General features: G+C 40.2%; 1 protein-coding gene across 1 annotated transcript; it reads left to right on the top strand.

Annotated features, from left to right (window-relative positions):
• The first annotated feature begins 5,587 nt into the window (after window positions 1–5,587).
• Window positions 5,588–22,016, top strand: LOC106608550 (solute carrier family 22 member 7). Its single transcript, XM_014206518.2, has 10 exons — window positions 5,588–6,074; window positions 6,197–6,300; window positions 16,709–16,863; window positions 17,483–17,651; window positions 17,936–18,059; window positions 18,355–18,464; window positions 19,195–19,409; window positions 19,629–19,737; window positions 20,057–20,263; window positions 21,402–22,016. The coding sequence occupies exons 1-10, from the start codon at window positions 5,664–5,666 to the stop codon at window positions 21,484–21,486; spliced, it is 1,689 nt and encodes a 562-aa protein (XP_014061993.1). The 5' UTR covers window positions 5,588–5,663; the 3' UTR covers window positions 21,487–22,016.
• Window positions 22,017–22,215: the final 199 nt, after the last annotated feature.

Below are 22,215 nucleotides of genomic sequence, written 5' to 3'. Positions count from 1 at the left end.
TACCATGTTTTGTGCTGCTACCATGTTGTGCTGCTCCCATGTTGTGTTGCTAATGTAACCGATGTGAAATTGCTAGCTAGTTAGCGGTGGTGCGCGCTAATAGTGTTTCAATCGGTGACGTCACTCGCTCTGAGACCGTGAAGTAGTTGTTCCCCTTGCTCGTCAAGGGCCCCGGCTTTTGTGGCGTGATGGGTAACGATGCTTCGTGGGTGTCAGTTGTTGATGTGTGCAGAGGGTCCCTGGTTCAAGCCCAGGTGAGGGGAGGGACAGAAGCTATACTGTTATACTACCATGTTGTTGTTATATTGTGTTGCTACCGTGCTGTGTTGTCATGTGTTGCTGCCTTGCTATGTTGTTGTCTAGCGCAGTGGATCTGGGCCGATTCCGGCTGAGAATCGGGGCACTCGGCTGAGAGTCACACTCGGCCAACATTATGTGGCCTGAGTCTGGGCCGCCTTCGGCAGTATTACTTATGGCTTGGATGCGGGGATTGAGCTCGGGCCAATTCCAATGTTAGTTATCTGGCCCAAATGTATCACTTGGGGCTCGGGCCAATTCCGGTGTGAGTTATCTGGCCCAAATGTATCACTTGGGGCATGGGCCAATTCCGGTGTGAGTTATCTGGCCCAAATGTATTACTTTGGGCTTGGGTCGATTGGGTCTACTCTCTGGCAGATAATTACACAGGCTGCTTTATATAATTAACAACATTATTTATTTTATCCATATTTTCCTCATTGTTTCTGTGATCAAAAAATACAACTAACATTGAAATGACATTCTTTAAGAGTCCTGTGTAGTACTTTAATATTTTCATACTTTGTACAAGGCAATTGATAAGCATGAAAAACTTTGTGGCTGGAACCTCCTGAGTGGCGCAGTGGTCTATGACACTGCATCACAGTGCAAACTGCATTTCCACAGATACTGGTTCGAGACCCGTGTCGGCTGCAACTGGGAGACCCATGAGGCAATGCCCAAGTTAAGGGAGGGTTTGGCCAGCCGGGATGTCCTTGTTCTATCGTGTTGTAATGACTCCTGTGGTGGGCTAGACGCGTGCACGCTTACCAGGTCACCAGGTGTATGGTGTGTCCTCTGACACAAACTGCTTTTTGTGGATGGGTAGAATTTGTATGCATAAAATGTATTATAGTCATATTAAAAATGACTAAATCGGGTAATTTTGTATACATTTATTTAAATTTGCATCGGGTCGCTTCTGGGGAGATTCTGGTAAGATGCCGGCAAAGTAGGCTAAATTTCGGTAGACGGAAACGGCCCGATATACTTGGGCCAATTCTGGGCAGTCATTCATTTTGATTCCGGGCCGAGTCTGACACCCGTTTCCGGGCCGATTCAATAAGTTCCAGCCTCCCGGAAGAAGGCCGCTTCTGGGCCGATTCCTCATTGCTAGCTGGGGTCTCTCTTTATGTAGTGTTGTGTTGTCTCTCTTGTCGTGATGTGTGTTTTGTCCGATATTTATATTTAATTTTTTATGTTTAATCCCAGCCCCTGTCTCCGCAAGAGGCCTTGCGCCTTTTGCTAGGCCGTCATTGTTCTTAACTGACTTGCCTTGTTAAATAAAGTTTAAATAAAAAATATATTTTAAAAAAGGGGAAAAAACTAACATTTTACTTTCGTCCTAATTGACCCCTATATTAGATACGCGGTGAGAGCTTATGTGAACAGGCTGTTGCAGTGTCTTAAATGTAAAAGGTTTGGCCACGTGGTAAGTGTGTGCATACGGAATAAGTATGTTGTGGAAGAGTCAGTGGATACCACAGGATGCTGCTTGGAATGGCATCTGGAGCGGAATAGGTGGAATAGTATCAAATACATCCACCTACTTCGCTCCCGTCATTACCACGAGCCTGTTCTCACCAACTAAGGTGCCACCGGTGGTGGATAAACGGTGCTGCAATTGTGGTGGGAACCATGTTCCAAGAATGCACTGTAAGGGTGAAGGAGGTTGAATTAGCATGAATCCAGGCTGTCCATAAGGTCCCCTATGCAGAGGCAGTGGCGATTTTAGTATGTAAATCCTGGTGGGGCAAAAAATTAAAATGGGATGCATGCCAGCAAAGCCACTACACGCCAGCAAAGCCACTACACAGCATAACACTAAACAATACATTAAATGCACATCTTACCACTGCTACACCTGGCTATCAGCGGAGCCTTGTCTGGCAGTGAAACAGTTCATTCAGCCTCATTTACTGCCTTTAAAAAAACATAGCTGATATGGCTGACTTGCTTAAACAAATGCGTTGGGGGTTAAACCATTGACTATAACTATATTGTAATGACCGTCGTAGTGAATGGACCAAGGCGCAGCGGGTTGAGTGCTCATTTTTTACTTTTATTGAACACTTACACAAAAACAAGAAAACGAACGACAGCTAGACAGTTTTGCAGGCTAACACACAGCAATGCAAAATCACCTTCCCACAAAAGACAGGTGGAAAAAGGGCTACCTAAGTATGGCTCCCAATCAGTGACAACGATGTACAGCTGTCCCTGATTGAGAGCCATACCAGGCCAAAACAAAGAAATACAACACATAGATAGGGAACATAGAAATATTAAATATAGAACATACATCAAAACCCCAAACACACAAAACAAACACCCCCTGCCACGCCCTGACCAAACTATAATAACAAATAACCCCTTTTACTGGTCAGGACGTGACATATATGCGGTTCATAACTAGCTAACTGTTTCTTAACAAAGCAATTTGTTTTCTCAGCTATGGTTTGTGTTGTGGTCTTGGTTGTTCTTAGTTCTCAGAAATCCTGTCTGAAATCTGGCTACCTTTTCTTATCGTAGCTTGGTCTAGCTACCTGGCTAATCAAAACTAAAGCATGTTTATTGTCTAGCTTCTTTTATTTGCCTGTTCGTTAGCTAGCTAGCTTCCAGCTGACTGGTGTTTGATTTGATTTGTTAGCTAGCTACAGAGGCTAGCTGCTAGATTTTGTACGCTGCTGCTATTCTCTGTTTACTATCCATGCATAGTCACTTTACCTCTACCTACATTTACATATTACCTCAATTACCTCGACTAACCGGTGCCCCCGCACATTGACTCTGTACTGGTACCCCCTGTATATAGCCTTGCTACTGTTATTTTATTGTTGCTCCTTAATTAACATTTTCTTTACTTCAGTTTATTTTAGTAAATACTTTCTTAACACACTTTTTATTCATTTTTTATAAACTGCATTGTTGATTAAAGGTTTGTAAGTAAGCATTTCACTGTAAGGTCTACACCTGTTGTATTCGGTGCATGTGACAAATAACATTTGATTTGATTTGATTTATTGATTAACCTCAGCTTGAATACCACCATATAGCTAGCTATATACAGGAGGCTAGGTTTGTTTCCATACACTTCTTATGACTGGCAGCATGGTGTAAGCATCAGTGTTATTAGTATGTAAACACTTTTTTTATTCACTCTAGAATAACACATTTTTGGAGAATACACACCAATACAGCACTCGGTGAAGATTCAGAGCATATCTGTATTGCAGTTCTATCAATTATTTATACAATTGGCAGATTTTTACATGCAAAAAATACAGTAATTTTGGTTTTGTATGCAGTCATTGGAAGCTATTTCTCTGCAGAAGATCTGTCTATCTGGTCAAAATCACTGATACAGGTCCCCCTCCACCCTTTGGTGGTATGGAGTACCTGTTATTATGTCTCCAGAGAAACCTAGATTCCAATAAAGGTCCTATCTATCAAATTAGGTGGTGTGACAGCTTCTAAACTGTCTTTCTGAATTCCTGTTTGGTTTATGTACCATCTCTAATAGACCTACACAGATTTGTTATTTCATTCATTAAAGAAAGATTAAGATTATCATTCGTTGATCCATCCATTCCACTTTAACTTGAAATGGTCAGTCTTCTACATTAAAACAACAGAGGTACTGTAAAATAGACTAATGATTACTCTTGTCTTTCTGTCCAATACTTAGATCCTCCAGTTTTTTTCTCTACAGATTTTATGCCCCTCCAGAATAATTAATATAGAATTATTAATTAATATAATTGCCAATAAGGGGAAATAGAGTAAGCCGACATTTTGAGTATTTTTCGCTACAGCAGGAAAATGTCAAAGTGTAAATTACAAACTTCAGAAGACTTTTTAAACCTCAAATACACGACATGTTTAAAATTTCCTGCATTGCAGGAAAGTTCTCTTGCAACAGGGTGGTCAAATTAAACTCCTACACCTGTAGATGCAGTTTATTCCCAGTGACGTCATAAAAAGGAGTGTGAGGGAAGGCCTATATGCTACTGATGATTGAGAGGAGTTTCACCATAAATGGGAATTAAATTTACTGCATTATCTGCAACATTATCTTAAACATAAGACAAGCTCTTTGGGAGCACAGCAGTGTATGGATTTTTTTGTTTTCTTTTAGCTATTTCGGCTATTAATCCATCATATATTATTTAATAAAATGTGCTCTTATTATAGAAAAAATAGAAGTTGATGCTGGACAATGAACAATGCCTAAAAAGCCTTTGTCTAAAAAGAACTTCCAGAAGTAATCAAGGCACTCTCATGCAACGTCAGAACAAGATCTGTTCGTCGGGAGTTTCATGTAAGGGGTTTCCATAGCCGAGTGGCCGCGCACAAACCTAAGATCACCATGTGCAATGCCAAGCGTCGGCTGGAGTGGTGTAAAGCTTGCCGCCATTGGACTCTGGAGCAGTGGAAACGTTCTCTGGAGTGATGAATCACGCTTCAGCATCTGGCAGTCCGATGGACGAATCTGGGTTTGGCAGATGCCAGGAGAACGCTACCTGCCCCAATGCATAGTGGCAACTGTAAAGTTTGGTGGAGGAGGAATAATGGTCTGGGGCTGTTTTTCATGGTTCGGGCTAGGCCCCTTAGTTCCAGTGAAGGGAAATCTTAATGCTATTGGACTCAATGACATTGACATTCTACACGATTCTTTGCTTCCAACTTTGTGGCAACAGTTTGGGGAAGGCCCTTTCCTGTTTCAGTATGACATTGCTGAAACAGGAAGCGATCAAGTGATCGTGTCAGGCGAAAATGGTATCAAATGTTTTACCATTGCAACATTTCATTTCGATTGGTTATGCCCATTATTTGCAATAATGTTAACGAGCGTCATCACTATCTTTCCTTTGCAGTACCTCAAACTGTCTTTATTGCCAGCTGAGATACATTTTTATCAGTTGATTTACTCTTGGCTCAGACTTTGTCCAGACAATGTCTTAAAACAGGTTTTAACAGGATATAGGACCTTTTCTGAGATGCTTTGTGGATACAGGTTTATGGGCTTAAAGTAAGGGTTAGGGTTCGTGTTAGTGGATTTTCCAAATAAAGTGTTACCGATTTATCACTTCAGCACATCTAATGCGAAAGTTTATGGTACTTTCCTAAAAAGAAAATTTGGAATAACATCCCATTTATTGGGACCAAGCTTTCGCTTTATCAGCTGGTACTGTATCTCTGCTTAGGATAATGAATGGTTAACACAATTCTGGTAAATATGTCCTTATCCTACTTTCCAACTTTTATATAACACACAGAATGAATTACCAACTGTAAGAAGAGCAGAGGACTAGAGGATTGTCTCTGCAGACAGCATTAGAGGTGGTTGCTGCTACTTTATTGAGATGAGTTCTGGCGACTCCAAAGTGCTTTTCAAAATGAAATTTGACAATGTCCTCTCAGAAATCAATGGATTTGGTAAATTCCAAGTAATGATCGTCCTGATTCAGAGCCTCTCTCGCATGACCCTGCCATGTCACTTCTTACTGAATAACTTCATAGCTGCTGTGCCCTCTCACCGCTGTGACCTCAGCGCTCTGGATGATGAGGGTGTCTTTGGGAATCTGACCCAGGAGCAGAGACTGACTGTCAGTATTCCAGTACAGGAAGATGGGACTCCAAGCTCCTGCAAGATGTTCCCAGAACCCCAGTTCCACCTCCTGTCCAACTCCAATGACAGTGACCTAGCTACAGTCCCCTGTCAGAATGGATGGGTATATGACAACAGCACCTTCAAATCCACTCTGGCTACAGAGGTAAGTCTCTTCCTTTTCCAGCTATTTTGCTTTCTAGATGGAAAGCATTGAACATGTTGATCACTTTGTAACTGTTCTGTTGTACTCATGACACCAGGGTTATTGTTATGATCTCTTTTAAGTGGGACCTTGTATGCGATAGAAAAGGGATGAACAAAGCGACAGCCACCATTTTCTTCATTGGAGTAATGTGTGGGGCTCCTTTATTCGGTTTCCTCAGTGACAGGTATGTATGCATTATACAGAAAGAACCCTTACTACTTCACACAAACTTGCGTATACACACCAAGGTTATTATAGTAAACGAAAGCTGAAAATAAATAAAAACTAAAATTGGAAAAACAATTTAGTAAACTGAAAAAAAATGTCAAACGAAAAAACATTTGAAAAACTAAACTATACGGAAACTATTATCTATGATGCAGAAAATAACTAAAATAAAATAAAAACCATCATAAGTGATGTTAAGTTTAAGTTTTTTCTTCTAAACTTTGAGCAAAAATCAAATGCTGACATTTCAAATAGACCTAGCTTGTACTAGCTATCAATAGCTAACAGGGAAGAAATCCGATGGCGTGCACGGAGCATGACTGGGGCAAGCTAGAACATCTTGTGAGGTTGCTGGAGCCGTTCACAATCCACACCGACCAACTTGCTGACCAGTGACTGGGCCAAGCTAGAGCAGCTTGTGAAGTTGCTTGAGCCGTTCTCAATCCACATTAACCAACTCCATACTGACAGCCAGTGCAGTGTTTTCTTAACCTTGAGGCATACTTGCAGTCAACTACGGTTTCAAAACAGTTGGCACAGGTCCTCCTGAAGTCATTGCGTGAGCGCTTCGCATGTATACTGAATCCTCTGGCACTTCGAGCCAACCTCTGCAGCAGCTTGTATGATGGGCCCAAGTGTGTCTGTGGCACTATGCTCAACAGAGACAGAGACACTGATGAGGGAAGCAGAGTCTTTTATCCTCCATCAAATCAGAGAGTACAGCTGTGGAGCAGCAGGTCCGCAGGAAGATGCCAGCACGATGAGTCCAGCAAGCATGTCGACCTCAGTGCTTCATGTTTAATATTACATAAACACATGTTTAATATTACATAAAGAATAACATGTCAAATGTGCCATGTCTTCATTCATTAGTTGTTTTTTCCTTCCTCTATCTGACAGATATAGGTAAAGGTACTTGATTCTCCTCACGTCTACTACTAAAGTTAAAAAAGATTTGGATTGGTGTAAACATTAAAAAAGCACTGGATTGGTGTAAACATGGGCAAGAAAGTTTACTTCCACCTTATTTCTTGCACCAGTCTAGGCGCTTATCCTTTCAATCCAAGTCACATTCAGATTGATTTATAATTTAAACCTTACCTTACCAAACCTATGTCCTGGAGTCCTCTAGTGCAGTGGTTTTTATCCCATAGATTTTGTAGTAATGTTTAAGTCACTCAAATATGACATGAATGCACATTAGACAGGGCAAAATGTATAAAAAATGCTTTAAAACTGCTACATTTTAACTGCACCCCATGATAAAGTGTAGAATTGCAGCTTTAAACCTGTACAAATGTTGTCTCTGCCAACAAGAGGGGAGTGAACAGTTTGTGTCACGAACAGTGCTTGTGCCCATAGAAATGAACATGGCGTGCTCACGCGCACAGGGTGGGCGCGGGATGTTCCCCAATGCTGGAAGGGGGGCCTAAGTGAAAAAGTTTGGGAATCACTGTTCTAGTAGCCAAAAGCCTGTATTAGCATGGGCAGCGCCATTGAGGACTTTTGCCATTTTGATTTAGTCAACTGGGTGGGACTTCCAACTTTATTGGCTGATCTCTCCTGATGATCCGGTTGGCATGACCTGATGACCCGGTTGGAGTCGTGACAGCCGGATCATCAGAAATAATCAGCCAATGAATTTTACTTCTGAAGAAGAAAATGGAATATTTCAAGATAGAGATGGCCTCAATGGCGCTGCCCATGGTCTCACAGACTCAATCATGACACAGATACAGATATGTTATGTCTATCCAAGTCTATGGTCCTGGCCCCTCACCTTATGTATTACTGCCCCCCAGTGGCAAGAAGTGACTTGCCAAAGAAAACAAACTATAGGCCTACAACACATAAATGAAAATGTATGCATTCACTACTGTAAGTCGCTCTGGATAAGAGCATCTGCTAAATTACTAAAATGTAAACGGAAATATTAAATCACAAAACTATAATAACCTTGAAGCATACAAACACACGATAACATATGCACTATACCCACACGTACACATGGATTTTGTGTTGTAGATATACGGTAGTACAGTAGGGGACTTGGCAGCAGCTAATGGGGATCCATAATAAATACAAATACAAACACATCATTCTACTGATAATACATGAAAAAATGTCCCTTCCTGTGGCTGGAAAATAGCTGCATAGTTAAAACCATTTGTATTTGTATTTATTAATGATCCCAATTCTCTAGTCCTCTGCTCTTCTTACAGTTGGTAATTCATTCTGTGTGTTATATAAAAGTCAGAAAGAAGGATAAGGACATACTTACCAGCATTATGTTAACCATTCATTATCCTAAGCAGAGACACAGTACCAGCTGATAAAGCGAAAGCTTGGTCCCAATAAATGGGATGTTATTCTAAAGTTTTTTTTTAGGAAAGTACCATAAACTTTCGCATTAGATGTGCTGAAGTGATAAATCGGTAACACTTTATTTGGAAAATCCAAAATCGATGTTTGGTTTGTAGTTTAGTTTAATTTAGTTTATTAATTCGACCATTTTAAAAAACAAGCACACATAAAACTTAAAAGCCATACATACACATGAATAAAATCATGGAGGATAACACACAATAAAGTCTGGGACTTATTTCCATTGTGGTTCTCTTGAGGCAAGATGGCTAGACAAGATCGAACACAGTATGGCAGTGAAATAATAAAACAAAAACATAAAAGAAGAACTTCTATCTCATCATTCCAGTTACATCATAGGGGTTATTCATATGGGCACAGAGGACATCAAACATAATTTTACTTTATTTTTAAAGCTGTCCAGAGAGGATGTTGTTTGTATAGGCAGAGGCAACTCATTCCATTCTGAGGCTCCAGTATGCAAGAAAGTACCTTTCCCAGCATTACTCCTGAACCTGTATAAGCACACATCAGCAACACCTGATCTGGTGCTGTTATTGTGTGCATCCCTAACACGAGGAAAGTAATCACTTAGATATCTGGGCGCAGGACCATAAATACTCCTGTAAACCAAACCTAGTCTAATCTGGGACACCCTAGCCTCAACAGGCAGCCAGTTTAATTCCTGAAAGCAGCTCCCACCTATGTGAGTACGTGGACTCACCTTCAATACTACCCTGATCAACTTATTCTGGGCTATCTGGAGCTTCCCCTTTATAAGTTTAGATAAGCCCCCAAACCAGGAAGTACTAGCATAGTCAAAATGGCATTGAATGAGGGCAGTAGCTAGCACTTTCATCGAGTCCTTATCAAGCAGCTTGGACTTTCTAGCAAAAAACTTAGTCCTGGCATTAACCTTCCCTAGCACCTTATTGGCCATGCTCACACCTCCCAAGCTTCCATCAAGGATACATCCCAAGTAGCTAACAGAGGTTTTAGTAGTCAGCACCTCACTCCCTAACTCCACTCTGATTTCAGACGACCTACACAATTTAGGTCTGGATCCAAAAATAATTGCTTCAGTTTTCCCTAAGTGCAGAGATAGCTTATTATCTCCAAGACATTTGCTAATGTTAGTAAGCTCTGTGCAAAGTATGCTCTCTAACATAGTTTTACTTTTGTGAGACACCAGAAGTGTAGAGTCATCCGCATAAAGAAAAAGACGGCAAGAACAAGCATCTTTCATATCATTAATATACAATAAAAACAGCAGAGGCCCAAGCACGCTCCCCTGCGGAACGCCAAAACTCATTGGTTTTGCCTGAGACAGTGAACCATTAACCTCTACTTACTACTCTACTACTTCCTGATAAATAGGACTCTACCCAGCCTAGAGGGATACTGCTTAACCCCAGTGCCTCCGGTTTAGAGATTAGGAGACAGTGGTTAACTGTATCAAAGGCCTTCTGTAGGTCAAGCAGTACCATTCCACACAGATTTCCCTTATCAATCTCTTTCCTGATGAAGTCAATGAAGTAAAGTAGACATGAATCAGTGGAGTATGTTTTTCTAAAACCCGACTGAAAATCATACATTAGACCCTGTTTGTTAACATATTCATACATTTGCTCATGTACAATTCTCTCCAGGATCTTTGATGTTACACAGAGGATAGATACAGGCCTATAATTCCCAGGGTCAGACTTTATCCCCTTCTTATACAGAGGTATAACTTTAGCTTGTTTCATGTCCCTGGGAAAGGTACCTTGTTCAAGAGAGAGATTAACAATATGCATAATACAAGGGCTAATTTGCTCAGCAGAATCTATTAGAAACCTTGCAGGAATATTATCCAGGCCTGTGGCTTTGGAGCATTTAAGCTCTGCCAGCATACTGACTATTTTGGCTGTTGCTACCATTGCAAAAGAAAAAGAGTTTGGCTGAACCCCTAACTCTACATAATACTTCTTGACTTGGTTGCTTCCATACAAACCAGAACTGGTGGGCAGCTTGCTAACCAGCTTGCTGGCAACAGAAGTAAAAAAAGAGTTGAATTTATTGGCAACCTCTGCTTTTTCATATACCATCTCCCCCCTGATGTTCAGTCCAATACTGTTTAGGTTGTTTTTGGTAGTACTACTACAGCCTAGTTCCTTAAATGATTTCCAAAGCTTTTTAGGGTCATTTTTGTTTTCAATTATTTTCTCAGCAAAGTAACCCCTCTTAGCTTCATCCATCCTGTTCTGTGCTTCATTTCTGTGATGTTTATATAGGACAAAATCATGCTGCTCTTGAGAGTTCTTAAATTTCTTAATGGCCTTATTCCTTGCTAGTATAGATTCTAGAATCTCATGATTAAACCAAGGGCTAGATCTCTGCTTTACGCTGACCCGTCTAATGGGAGCCATCACATTCATCACATCAAGGAATCTACATTTAAAGGCTTCCCAGGCACTGTCTACCCCTACACTATCTAGCACAGGTGACCAGTCAATTTTACCCACTTCCTCCCTAAGCTTTTCTACACAGTATTTTTTGAGTCCTCTGATTCTAATAGTTTTGTGACACAAATATATCTTTAAAAATCCTCCTTGTGCAAAATGTAATAAAATGATCACTGATTCCATAGACTATTACGCCACTCTGCGATATTTTAGATTTATCAGACACCATGTCACATCCTGACCATAGTAAGAGGTTATTTTCTATGGTAGAGTAGGTCAGGGTGTGACAGGGGGTATTTTGTGTTTTTCTATGTTTTGTATTTCTATGTTTAAGTTCTAGTTTTTGATTTCTATGTTGTTGTTTTTTGGGTTGATCTCAAATTGGAGGCAGCTGGTCCTCATTGTCCCTAATTGGAGATCATATTTAAGTAGGTTTTTCTTTCTGGGTTTTGTGGGTTATTATATTTTGAGTAGTGTTTGTTTCTCCCTGCGTCACGGTTTGTTGCTTTGTCAATTCAGTTATTTATGTATTGCAAAGTTTCACGGATTTAATAAAATGTGGAACTACAACCGCGCTGCACTTTGGTCTGCTCCTTTTGACAGCCGTGACACACCAATATTAAGTCAATTGTACTTTGCACTGTTTCACATATCCTGGTGGGATCCTTTATCATTTGGGCCAGAGCAAGTGATCTACAAAAGTGCATAAATACATTGTGGGTTGGGCTATTCTTTTTGCAGACATCAGTATTGAAATCCCCTAACAAAATGACAATCTCCAGATCAGCGTTTAAATCCGATCTGACGTTAAAAGCAATGTCAGATCTTACAAACGCACATATTCCCCCACCGTTCCGATTCCGATCCTTCCTGACAACAGAGTAATTACCTATCTCAATTTCTGAGTCACAAACAGATGAATCCAACCATGTCTCAGTAAAACATAAAACACCCACCTCTGATTTGCAAACCTACAGGCGTATCTCATCGATCTTCGGTAGTAGGCTTCGGACATTTAAGTGCACAAAATGTAAGCCCTTCTTCCCAAAGGCCTCATTGAATTCCCGATCCACTTGTAACTCGCCTCCCACTGAGCTGCCATCTTCCCACTGCACTGCCTCCGGTGGCCTCTCTTTCGCCATGGAGCACCCCTCCCCAGGTGCCAGTCCATCGTCCTCACCACCGTGTCCCCCGTCACTCGCCTCTGGTTGCCTCCGCTCCGCTGTGGACCCCCCCCCTCCGGTGCACTCTCCAATCTCAGTAAGTCCTCTGGTCCCACTCCACCTTCAATGCTCACACACCCCGCGGGTACAGCACACCGACAGCAACGGTAAGATTCATTGACCCCGTGTCCAAAGCTAGAATCGCTGCATTTTAGATGAATCCACTGCGCGCATTCCAAACATACCAAAGCTTTGCTGTTACTCTTTATCCACCGTTCGCAAGAGGAGCATGGGTGCATAGGCAGTTTGATGGGATTTGTGATAAAGTAAAGTCCAGGGCATTGATGGATATCACCCGATAAGAAAAGGCATAGAGTTATTATAAGATCTCCACCATTAATTAGCGATTTCAGACTGGATTTTGATGATCGTTTTGGTTTGTGCCAAGGTGCTATGAAAGTTTGGTATATAACATTTCTTCCAAATCCGAAGTGCTGAATGCCATCAAATGTGTTTGCATGACTGAGAAGTTGCTGAGAATTTACTATTCTTTCATCTAAATAGCAGATGCAATTATTTCCAGTAACATTTAAAACAAACACATAAAGTAAAAGTGCTGCCACCATGCCAAACTTGCCGGTCGCCATCTTGTGCAACCCAGATGTTCAATGTTCAATTAACTCTCAACACCATTTTAACCAACTATCCACTAACACTAACCCTAATCCTTACTTTAAGCCTATAAACCTTAAAATAATCAGGGGTCCAGCAGCATTAAGGCAGTTGTATACAATTTCAAATATTACATGACATTACATTTCATAACACTTTTCACAAGACATTAAGTGTGTTCCCTCAGACCACTACTCTACTATCACATATCTACAATACAAAATCCATGTGTACATGTGTTTAGTGTGCATGTCTTATCATGTGTATGTGTGTCTGTGCCTGTGTGTGTCTCTCCAGTCCTCGCTGTTCCATAAGGTGTATTTTTATAATTTGTTTAATCTGATTCTACTGCTTGCATTAGTTACATGATGTGGAATAGAGTTCCATATAGCCATGGCTCTATGTAGTACTGTGCGCCTCCAATAGTCTGTTCTTGACTTTGGGATTGTGAAGAGATCTTTGGTGGCACGTCTTGTGGGGTATGCATGGGTGTCCGAGCTGTGTGCTAGTATTTTAAACAGAGACCTCGGTGCATTCAGCATGTCAACACTTCTTACAAAAACAAGTTACGATGAAGTCAATCGCTCTTCCACTTTGAGCCATGAGAGATTTACATGCATATTATTAATGTTAGCTCTCCGTGTACATTTTAAGGGCCAGCCGTGCTGCCCTGTTCTGAGCCAATTGTACTTTTCAGAGGTCCCTATTTGTGGCACCTGACCACACTACTGAACAGTAGTCCAGGTGCGACACAACTAGAGCCTGTAGGACTTGCCTTGTTGATAGTGTTGCAAAAAGGCAGAGCAGCTCTTCATTATGGACAGACTTCTCCCCATCTTAGCTACTATTGTATCAACATGTTTTGACCATGACAGTTTACAATCCAGGGTTACTCCAAGCATTTTAGTCACCTCATCTTGCTCAATTTCCACATAATTTATAACATGATGTAGTTGAGGTTTAGGGTTTAGTGAATGATTTGTCCCAAATACAATGTTTTTAGTTTTTTATATTTAGGACTAACTTATTTTGCTACCTTTCTGAAATTAACTACAGCTCTTTGTTAAGTGTTGCAGTGATTTCACTCGCTGTCGCAGCTGACATGTATAGTGTTGAGTCATCCGTATACATAGACACACTGGCTTTACTCAAGGCCTCAAGGCATGTCATCAGTAAAGATTGAAAAAAGTAAGGTTCCTAGACAGCTGCCCTGGGGAATTCCTGATTCTAGCTGGATTATGTTGGAGATGCTTCCATTAAAGATCACCCTCTGTTTTCTGTTAGACAGGTAACTCTTTATCAACAATATAGCAGATGGTGTAAAGTCATAACACATACATTTTCCCAGCAGCAGACTATGATTGGTAATGTTAAAGCCGCACTGAAGTCTAACAAAACAGCAATATCTCTCAGCCAATTATTTGTGTAAGTGCCGTGCTTGTTGAATGTCCTTCCTTGTAAGCGTGCTGAAAGTCTGTTGTCAATTTATTTACAGTAAAATAGCATTGTATCTGGTCAAACACAATTTCTTCCAAATGTTTACTAAGGGTTGGTAACAGGCTGATTGGTTAGCTATTTGAGCCACTATTCTTGGGTAGTGGTATTACTTTTGCTTCCCTTCAGGCCTGAGAGAACACACTTTCTAGTCGGCTTAGATTGAAGATATATAGTTAAAGTCGGAAGTTTACATATATCTTAGCCAAATACATTTAAACTCAGTTTTTCACAATTCCTGAAATGTAATCCTAGTAAAAATTCCCTGTCTTAGGTCAGTTAGAATCGCCACTTCATTTTAAGAATGTGAAATGTCAGAATAATAGTAGAGAGAATGATTTATTTCAGGTTTTATTTATTTAATCACATTCCCAGTGGGTCAGAAGTTTACATACACTCAATTAGTATTTGGTAGCATTGCCTTTAAATTGCTTAACTTGGGTCAAACGTTTCTGTAGCCTTCCACAAGCTTCCCACAATAAGTTGGGTGAATTTTGGCCCATTCCTCCTGACAGAGCTGAACTTCTGACCGACTGGAATTGTGATACAGCGAATAATAAGTGAAAAAATCTGCCTGCAAACAATTGGAGATGTCCTAACCGACTTGTCAAAACTATAGTTTGTTAACAAGAAATTTGTGGAGTGGTTGAAAAATGAGTTTTAATGACTCCAACCTAAGTGTATGTAAACTATACAGTTGAAGTCGGAAGTTTACATACACTTAGGTTTAAATGTATTTGGCTAAGGTGTCTGTAAACTTCCGACTTCAACTGTATTTTTTAACCAGACAAGTCAGTTAAGAACAAAGTCTTATTTACAATGACTGCCTACCCCAGCCAAACCCTAACCCGGACGACGCTGGGCCAATTGCGTGCCGCCCTATGGGACTCCCAATCACAGCCGGTTGTGATACAGCCTGGAATCAAACCAGGGTCTGTAGTGACGCCTCTAGCACTGAGATGCAGTGCCTTATACTGCTGCGCCACTCGGGAGCCCTCTGACAAATAGGAGAGGCAATATCTTTCGCTATTATCCTCAGTAATTTTCCATCCGAGTTGTCAGACCCCGGTGGCTTGTCATTTTTGATAGACAACAATAATTGTTTCACCTTTTCTACACTCACTTTACAGAATTGAATGCTTGTCTTTCATAATTTGGTCAGTTATACTTGTATTTGTAGTGTCAGTGTTTGTTGCTGGCACGTCATGCTGAAGTTTTCTAATCTTGCCAATGAAAAATTATTAAAGGACGTGGCAAAATCTGTGGGTTTTGTGATGAATGAGCCATCTAATTCAATGAATTTTTCTTTATTTATTTATTTTATTTTTTATTTTACCGTTATTTTACCAGGTAAGTTGACTGAGAACACATTCTCATTTACAGCAACGACCCGGGGAATAGTTTCAGGGGAGAGGAGGGGGATGGATGAGCCAATTGTAAGCTGGGGATGATTAGGTGGCCATGATGGTATGAGGGCCAAATTGGGAATTTAGCCAGGACACCGGGGTTAACACCCCTACTCTTACGATAAGTGCAATGGGATCTTTAATGACCTCAGAGAGTCAGGACACCCGTTTAACGTCCCATCCGAAAGACGGCACCCTACACAGGGTGCCATCAGGAATGATGGAGCTGAGTTTGCCTTTTTGCCCAAAATGACAATTAAGGTGCTCCAAAGCTCTACATCTTTGTTTCATACTATAGTTTCTTCTTCTTTTTATTCAGTTTCGTCATATGATTTCTCAATTTGCAGTACGTTTTCCAATCGGTTGTGCAGCCTGACTTACTTGCCATTCCTTTTGCCTCATCCCTCTCAACCATACAATTTTTCAATTCCTCATCAATCCACAGGGAATTAACTGTTTTCACAGTAAAAAAAATTAAACAAGGCATGCTTATTAGTAACTGGAATAAGAAATTTCATAAATATGTCAAGTGCAGTGTCTGATTCCTCATTACACACCATAGACCAACAAATCTTCTTTATATCATACAACATAGGAATCATTACAAAACTTCTTGTATGACCTCTTATAAACTATTTTAGGCCCAGACTTTGGTGTTCAATTGAATCCTTTACAGAAATGAAATGCTCTGATAGTGTCTAGTGTTTAATACCATGTTGTTGTTTTTCACTTAGCTACATTGTGTATAGAAATATGGCAACACTTTACATTATGATATACTGATAATTTGCCTTTATAATGTTTTATTTTTCTCTGAACAGATTCGGGCGGAGGGCAATGCTGATGGTGGCTTACCTGTCAACTATGGTGTTTGCTTTTACCAGTGCCTTCTCCACCTCCTATGTCATGTTTTGTATCATGAGATTTTTCACCGGAGTGACACTATCTGGAATAAGCATAATCTCCATTGTACTCAGTGAGTTAGTCCCTGATTGCGCTTTGTATTGTATTGTGTTATACATATTAAAGTGTTATACAGGTAGCCTAGCAATTAAAAGTGTTGTGCCAGTAACTGAAAGGTCACTGGTTAAAATCCCAGAGCCAACTAAGTGAAAAATCTGTCAATGTGCCCTTGAGCAAGGCACTTAATCCTAATAGCTCCTGTAAATTTATCTTGACAAGAGTGTCTGGTCAAATGTATAATGTTATTATAGTCTCCTTCTATAAGAGGTTTTAGACCTCAAGGGAATTGATCTTGGTTAAATTTTGGGTTAAATTAAATACACTGGGATTTCATTAATTATTTATATTAAAAGGTTGATGATTGATTTAGTGATATATTGCATGACTGAATGATATTTTCTGTTCCTGCTGTAGCTTCTAGGAATATTCAGCTTGTTCAACATGAACTTTGACTGTAGAGGCACTCTGCAAATTATGTAGAGACAAATCTGAAAGTAAATGCTAAAAAATGGTTGCTTGGTATCAACATCAGTTGCTTTACATTAGATGTCAGTGTTAGCATAAAAATCGGTATTTACTTTAACATTCAAATATAATTCATTCCAAACTCTCTTTCTTGGACATTTCTACAGGTGTGGAATGGTTTGACATTCAATATAGGACATTTGCTGGAGTGATAGTAAGCCTGGATTGGACAGGTGGAAACATGCTGCTATCTAGCATTGCATACTTTGTGAACGACTGGAGGTGGCTGACCATAGCAGTTACCTCGCCTCTTGTCTTGGCTGTCATTACCTGGTGGTACGCAACCCATTTTACATTGATGTTATGTGTTATACTTGGTTTGATGAGTTCAATGTTAAAACTTGTCCGGTGGTAAAACATGTACAGGTAAAACTTGTTTAAATCTTTGTGGATGTACTGGTGAAGTCAGACCTTACTATTTGTACAATACAAATTCCCTCTCCTGGGAAAATAAGGGTATACATATCTACTAAAAGGAAAGGTTTCTAACAACATAACATTATTATTAGAGACCATCTGGTGGCCTTGCCTGGTGTCAACAGGGATCTGTGCCATTGCAGGTGGCTTCCAGAGTCTGCTAGGTGGCTCTTAGCGAATGGAGAAAAAGAAAAAGCACATTTCTACCTGGAGAAATGTGCCAAGATGAACAACAGATCCAACTGTATGGCTGAGATCACACCACAGGTACATTTAATGCTCACATATGTGGTATCATGTTAGGATAGTCTTAGTCTCAACAGGGCTTCTTTCAATCTCAAGTCCTGCTGAGACTGAGGCTGTCCAAATATCGACACCATACTCAGAAAAATGCTGCTCATTTTAGCATGCGTGGCTTCATGACAATGGTGAAACTAATGACTAATAGCCGCAGGTGAAAAACTATTCTGAGCCATCTAGGTAAGCAAATAAGATAAACCTAGAAATGCGTTGTTGAACAAAAAGGTTAGCATAAAAGCATGCCTTTTTTGGTTGCCCATAGACCCTTACGAATGCAGTAAGAGTTAAAGATGAGGACAGGAAGTACGGTTTTGTGGACCTTGTGAGAACTCCAAATATAAGGAAACTTGCCATTTGCACAGGAATACTATGGTAAGTAGGGGAAAACACTTTTGGATCTTATCAAGGTCTGATGCCATATAATTCATCTTAAATGCCCTTAAAAGGGAAACTCCACTTAAAAACAATATTTTTGTATTTTTTTCATTAGTCCACGTTGATATAGTCCACATCATTGGCCACATGCAAAACACATCATCACGGTAATGTGGCCAGTGACACTTTGCTTCTTGAAAGTCCAATATCTTGAAAACTTGACTGCTGACATACAAAACATTTTGGGACTGTATCAACAGTGGAATAATGATTTTTTATTTTTTTTGAGTAGAGTTTCCCTTTAATGTTTTCTCTCCAACTTGTCTGGCAATCAAATTTAAAGGAGCAACATGTACTATTTTAGCCATCATTTCCATTTCTTCAAGATTCTTAAAGGACACTGCATAGAAACGCCTAAAATGGCTTAGTACTGCTTCTTATCTTATCATAATCCATTTGGCCATCCATTGGGCCATCCACAGGAGGTTGGTGGCACCTTAATTGGGGTGAACGGGCTCGTGGTAATGACTGGAGCGGAATTGGTGGAATGGTATCAAATACATCAAACAAATGGGTTCAAGGTGTTTGATACCATAGGCCATTGTTATGAGCCGTTCTCCTATCAGCAGCCGCCACTGATTTGGCTCTAGTTGCAGGTGTAAATGTTACATGTATAACCTTTAGAAGTAGTTTTGATCTTAAGTTCCTTATTTTCTTCGACCTGTAGGTATGGAGTTGCGTTTACATATTACGGCATCAGTTTGAACATCACTGGGTTTGGCATGAATGTCTACTTCACACAGTTCATATACGCTGCCATCGAGTTGCCTGGAAAGATTATGGTCTATTATTTCTTGAACAAGTTTGGCCGAAAACCTGGACAGGTTGGGACACTGCTTTTGACTGGAGCCTGTGTCTTCATCAACATATTTGTTCCTCAAGGTATTTGTTGGTTCCTGAAAGATACTGTTAGCAAATAATAGGTTTTTACATTACTTACGTTTTACTTACTTACCTACTTACTTACCTTTGAGTTGCTTGTAGAACGTAGGCCATTGACGCAGTTTGTTTTCTTTGTGCACTTGCATTTTGAGCCCTGGGAGGTATTTTTCAGTTGTTAGCCTTAGATTCAGTCATCCATGGTTTCATATTTTCACTTAGGTTTGTGGGTGTTTCGTACCATCGTGGGTCTTTTTGGGAAAGGCCTGTCCGAAGCATCCTTCACAATAATGTTCCTTTATACCACTGAGCTCTACCCAACAGTAGTTCGGTGAGTGACCAATAAACTACTATGTCACATAGTGTTCACTTAATGTAATCACCTGTAGTCTTGGTGTGTATTCAGTGAGGTGAAATGTTTTTCACAATGTTACAGATAGAAATGTAACAAATAGAGCAAACACGACTCCTACTCAACTCTGTTCTACACAAAAAATGATATCTAAACGTTCTGTAATGTTGTTGCCTCCTTATAACACACATTGTTGAAGTGAAGTTTCCAATTTAATTATACTGCCAGATTGTCATAATTTTTTGCACAGATCTGTCCTCTTTTGCACTCTAAATTACTTTTTTGCTTGGTCCCTCAGGCAGAACGGCGTTGGCTACTCCTCGTTTGTGGGTCGGCTAGGCGTGTCCATCGCTCCCCTCATCGCCCTATTGGACGATGTGTGGGAGCTCCTCCCTGCTGTGATATATGCCTTGGTGGCTGTTGGTACCGGACTAGTGGCTTTGCTCCTCCCAGAAACACTCAATGTTCGCCTGCCAGAGTTCATCGAGGACATAGACAGACCAAGGTAGAGCAGGAATTGTATTTGGTAACACTGTATCTAAAGCATCTAGGTACTGTATATGATGGATTGATTATTTATTTAATTTCAGTTTCAGACACCATTTAGTGCCTTATAAGATACAATCAAGTGCTTGTGAAGAAAAGGGGAAACAAATACAGTTTACAAAAATAATGCAGTAATATAATGCATTGTAAGACTTGCCATGGGCCTGATTATAAGAAATGATAAAGGCTCATACGTGCTTATAACAAGTTGTAAACATTATACCTATGCCAATGCTTTAACCAATTCCTTATAAAGGCTCACACATGCTTATAACAAGTTATAAAGCATTATAAACTGGGTGTTCGAGCCCTGAATGCTGATTGGCTGAAAAGCCGTGGTATATCAGACCTACCACAGGTATAACAAAAATGTATTTTTACTGCTCTAATTACGTTGGTAACCAGTTTATAATAGAAATAAGGCACCTTGGGGGTTTGTGGTATATGGCCAATATACCACGGTTAAGGGCTGTATCCAGGCACTTTGCGTTGCGTCGTGCATAAGAACAGCCCTTTAGCCATGGTATATTGGCAATATAGCACACCGCCGTGGGGCCTTATTGCATACTATAAACCAGTTAGTTTGAGTCCTGGATGCTGATTGGCTGAAACAGCATTTCAGCTATGTGTATATCAGACAACATACCACGGGTATGACACAGAAATACTTGTTTACTGTTCTATTTATGTTGGTAACCAGTTTATAATAGCAATAAGGCACCTCGGGGGTTTGTGGTATATGGCCAATATACCACGACTAAGGGCTGTATCCAGGCACTCCACTTCGCGTTGTGCATAAGAACAGCCCTTTGCCATGGTGTTACTGGCCAATATACAACACCCCTCGAACATTTTTGCTTAATTATACCCATGCCAATGCATAAACTGAATTTTTATAAAGGCTCATACATTCTTATAACAAGTTATAATGCATTATGCATATGCCAAGTCTTAAACCGATTCTTTACAAAGGCTCATAACAAGTCATACCGCATTATACGTATATGCTTTAAGCAAAGGTTACCCATTATTTAATCAGTATTCAGAATTGGACGAATGGCCATGTAACATCTAATTGCACCTTTCATGCTTTGCAGAGCGGAACTGGATGGAGAGAGTGGCAATCCACTGAAGCAAGCTGATGAAAACAGGAATGAAAATGGAACAGTTGAGGTTACATGAATCCACGCAGAGATCCTATTAGAATATGAAAGGATTAGATATGTAGTTATATGTGAATCCATGTCACTCAGAGAGACAGCAGTTTTCAAGCAAGTGCATGATAGATGGACAGAGCAGAATATCTACCTAGAAGAAATATAATGGATGGACCAAAATGGATGGATGGACCATTACTTACCTGTTTATTAATTGGTGAAAGATAATTGTAAGATGAATTGTAGCCCATTTTTCTTACATGGTCATTATTGAATCTACTGTTTTGTTCTTCATAAATACTGGTGTTTGTGTGTCTTACTATGTGGCTTGGCAATACACCTGTGTTCTACACATACGTTTCCTGTACTGAGTTATCCTAACTGGGTTAGAACTGGGTTAGAACTGGGTTCCTTAAACTCCCATCACGAGTTGTAACTTGTATTTTGGATAATTCCGACTGTGTATTGTTTTTATTTCCATGCAGTTAAATACCTTTATTGTGGTGGCACATTCAATAGAACAAAATATTTAAAAAATGGTGACGTGTTTCAGCATATCTAGTCTTTGTCTCATTTCCCATTTTTCTACAAACGGGTGGGAACAAGACTGAGTCCCAGTCTGTTGGTGCCATCATGCTGTCAAGTACTTGTCACTCATTGACATGGTATGTTTGGCTTGACAATGAGCAATGGAGTTTGAAGAGCACAGACATCATGTTCCATTCTCTTTTTGAACTGTTCACATATTATTGAA

This window comes from Salmo salar, chromosome ssa01 (genome assembly GCF_905237065.1).
Source record: "Salmo salar chromosome ssa01, Ssal_v3.1, whole genome shotgun sequence".
NCBI lineage: Eukaryota > Metazoa > Chordata > Actinopteri > Salmoniformes > Salmonidae > Salmo > Salmo salar.
Note: the sequence above shows the minus strand (reverse complement) of the source record. Positions and strands in the feature narration are given on the sequence as shown.

Excerpts from the sequence above, each read along its gene's own strand:
- LOC106608550 (XM_014206518.2), top strand. The coding sequence starts at position 5,664 with ATGAGTTCTGGCGACTCCAAAGTGCTTTTCAAAATGAAATTTGACAAT. Across the intron at positions 18,465-19,194 it reads ATTTGCACAGGAATACTATG|GTATGGAGTTGCGTTTACAT; the intron begins GTAAGTAGGGGA and ends TTCGACCTGTAG. Across the intron at positions 20,264-21,401 it reads GAGGACATAGACAGACCAAG|AGCGGAACTGGATGGAGAGA; the intron begins GTAGAGCAGGAA and ends CATGCTTTGCAG.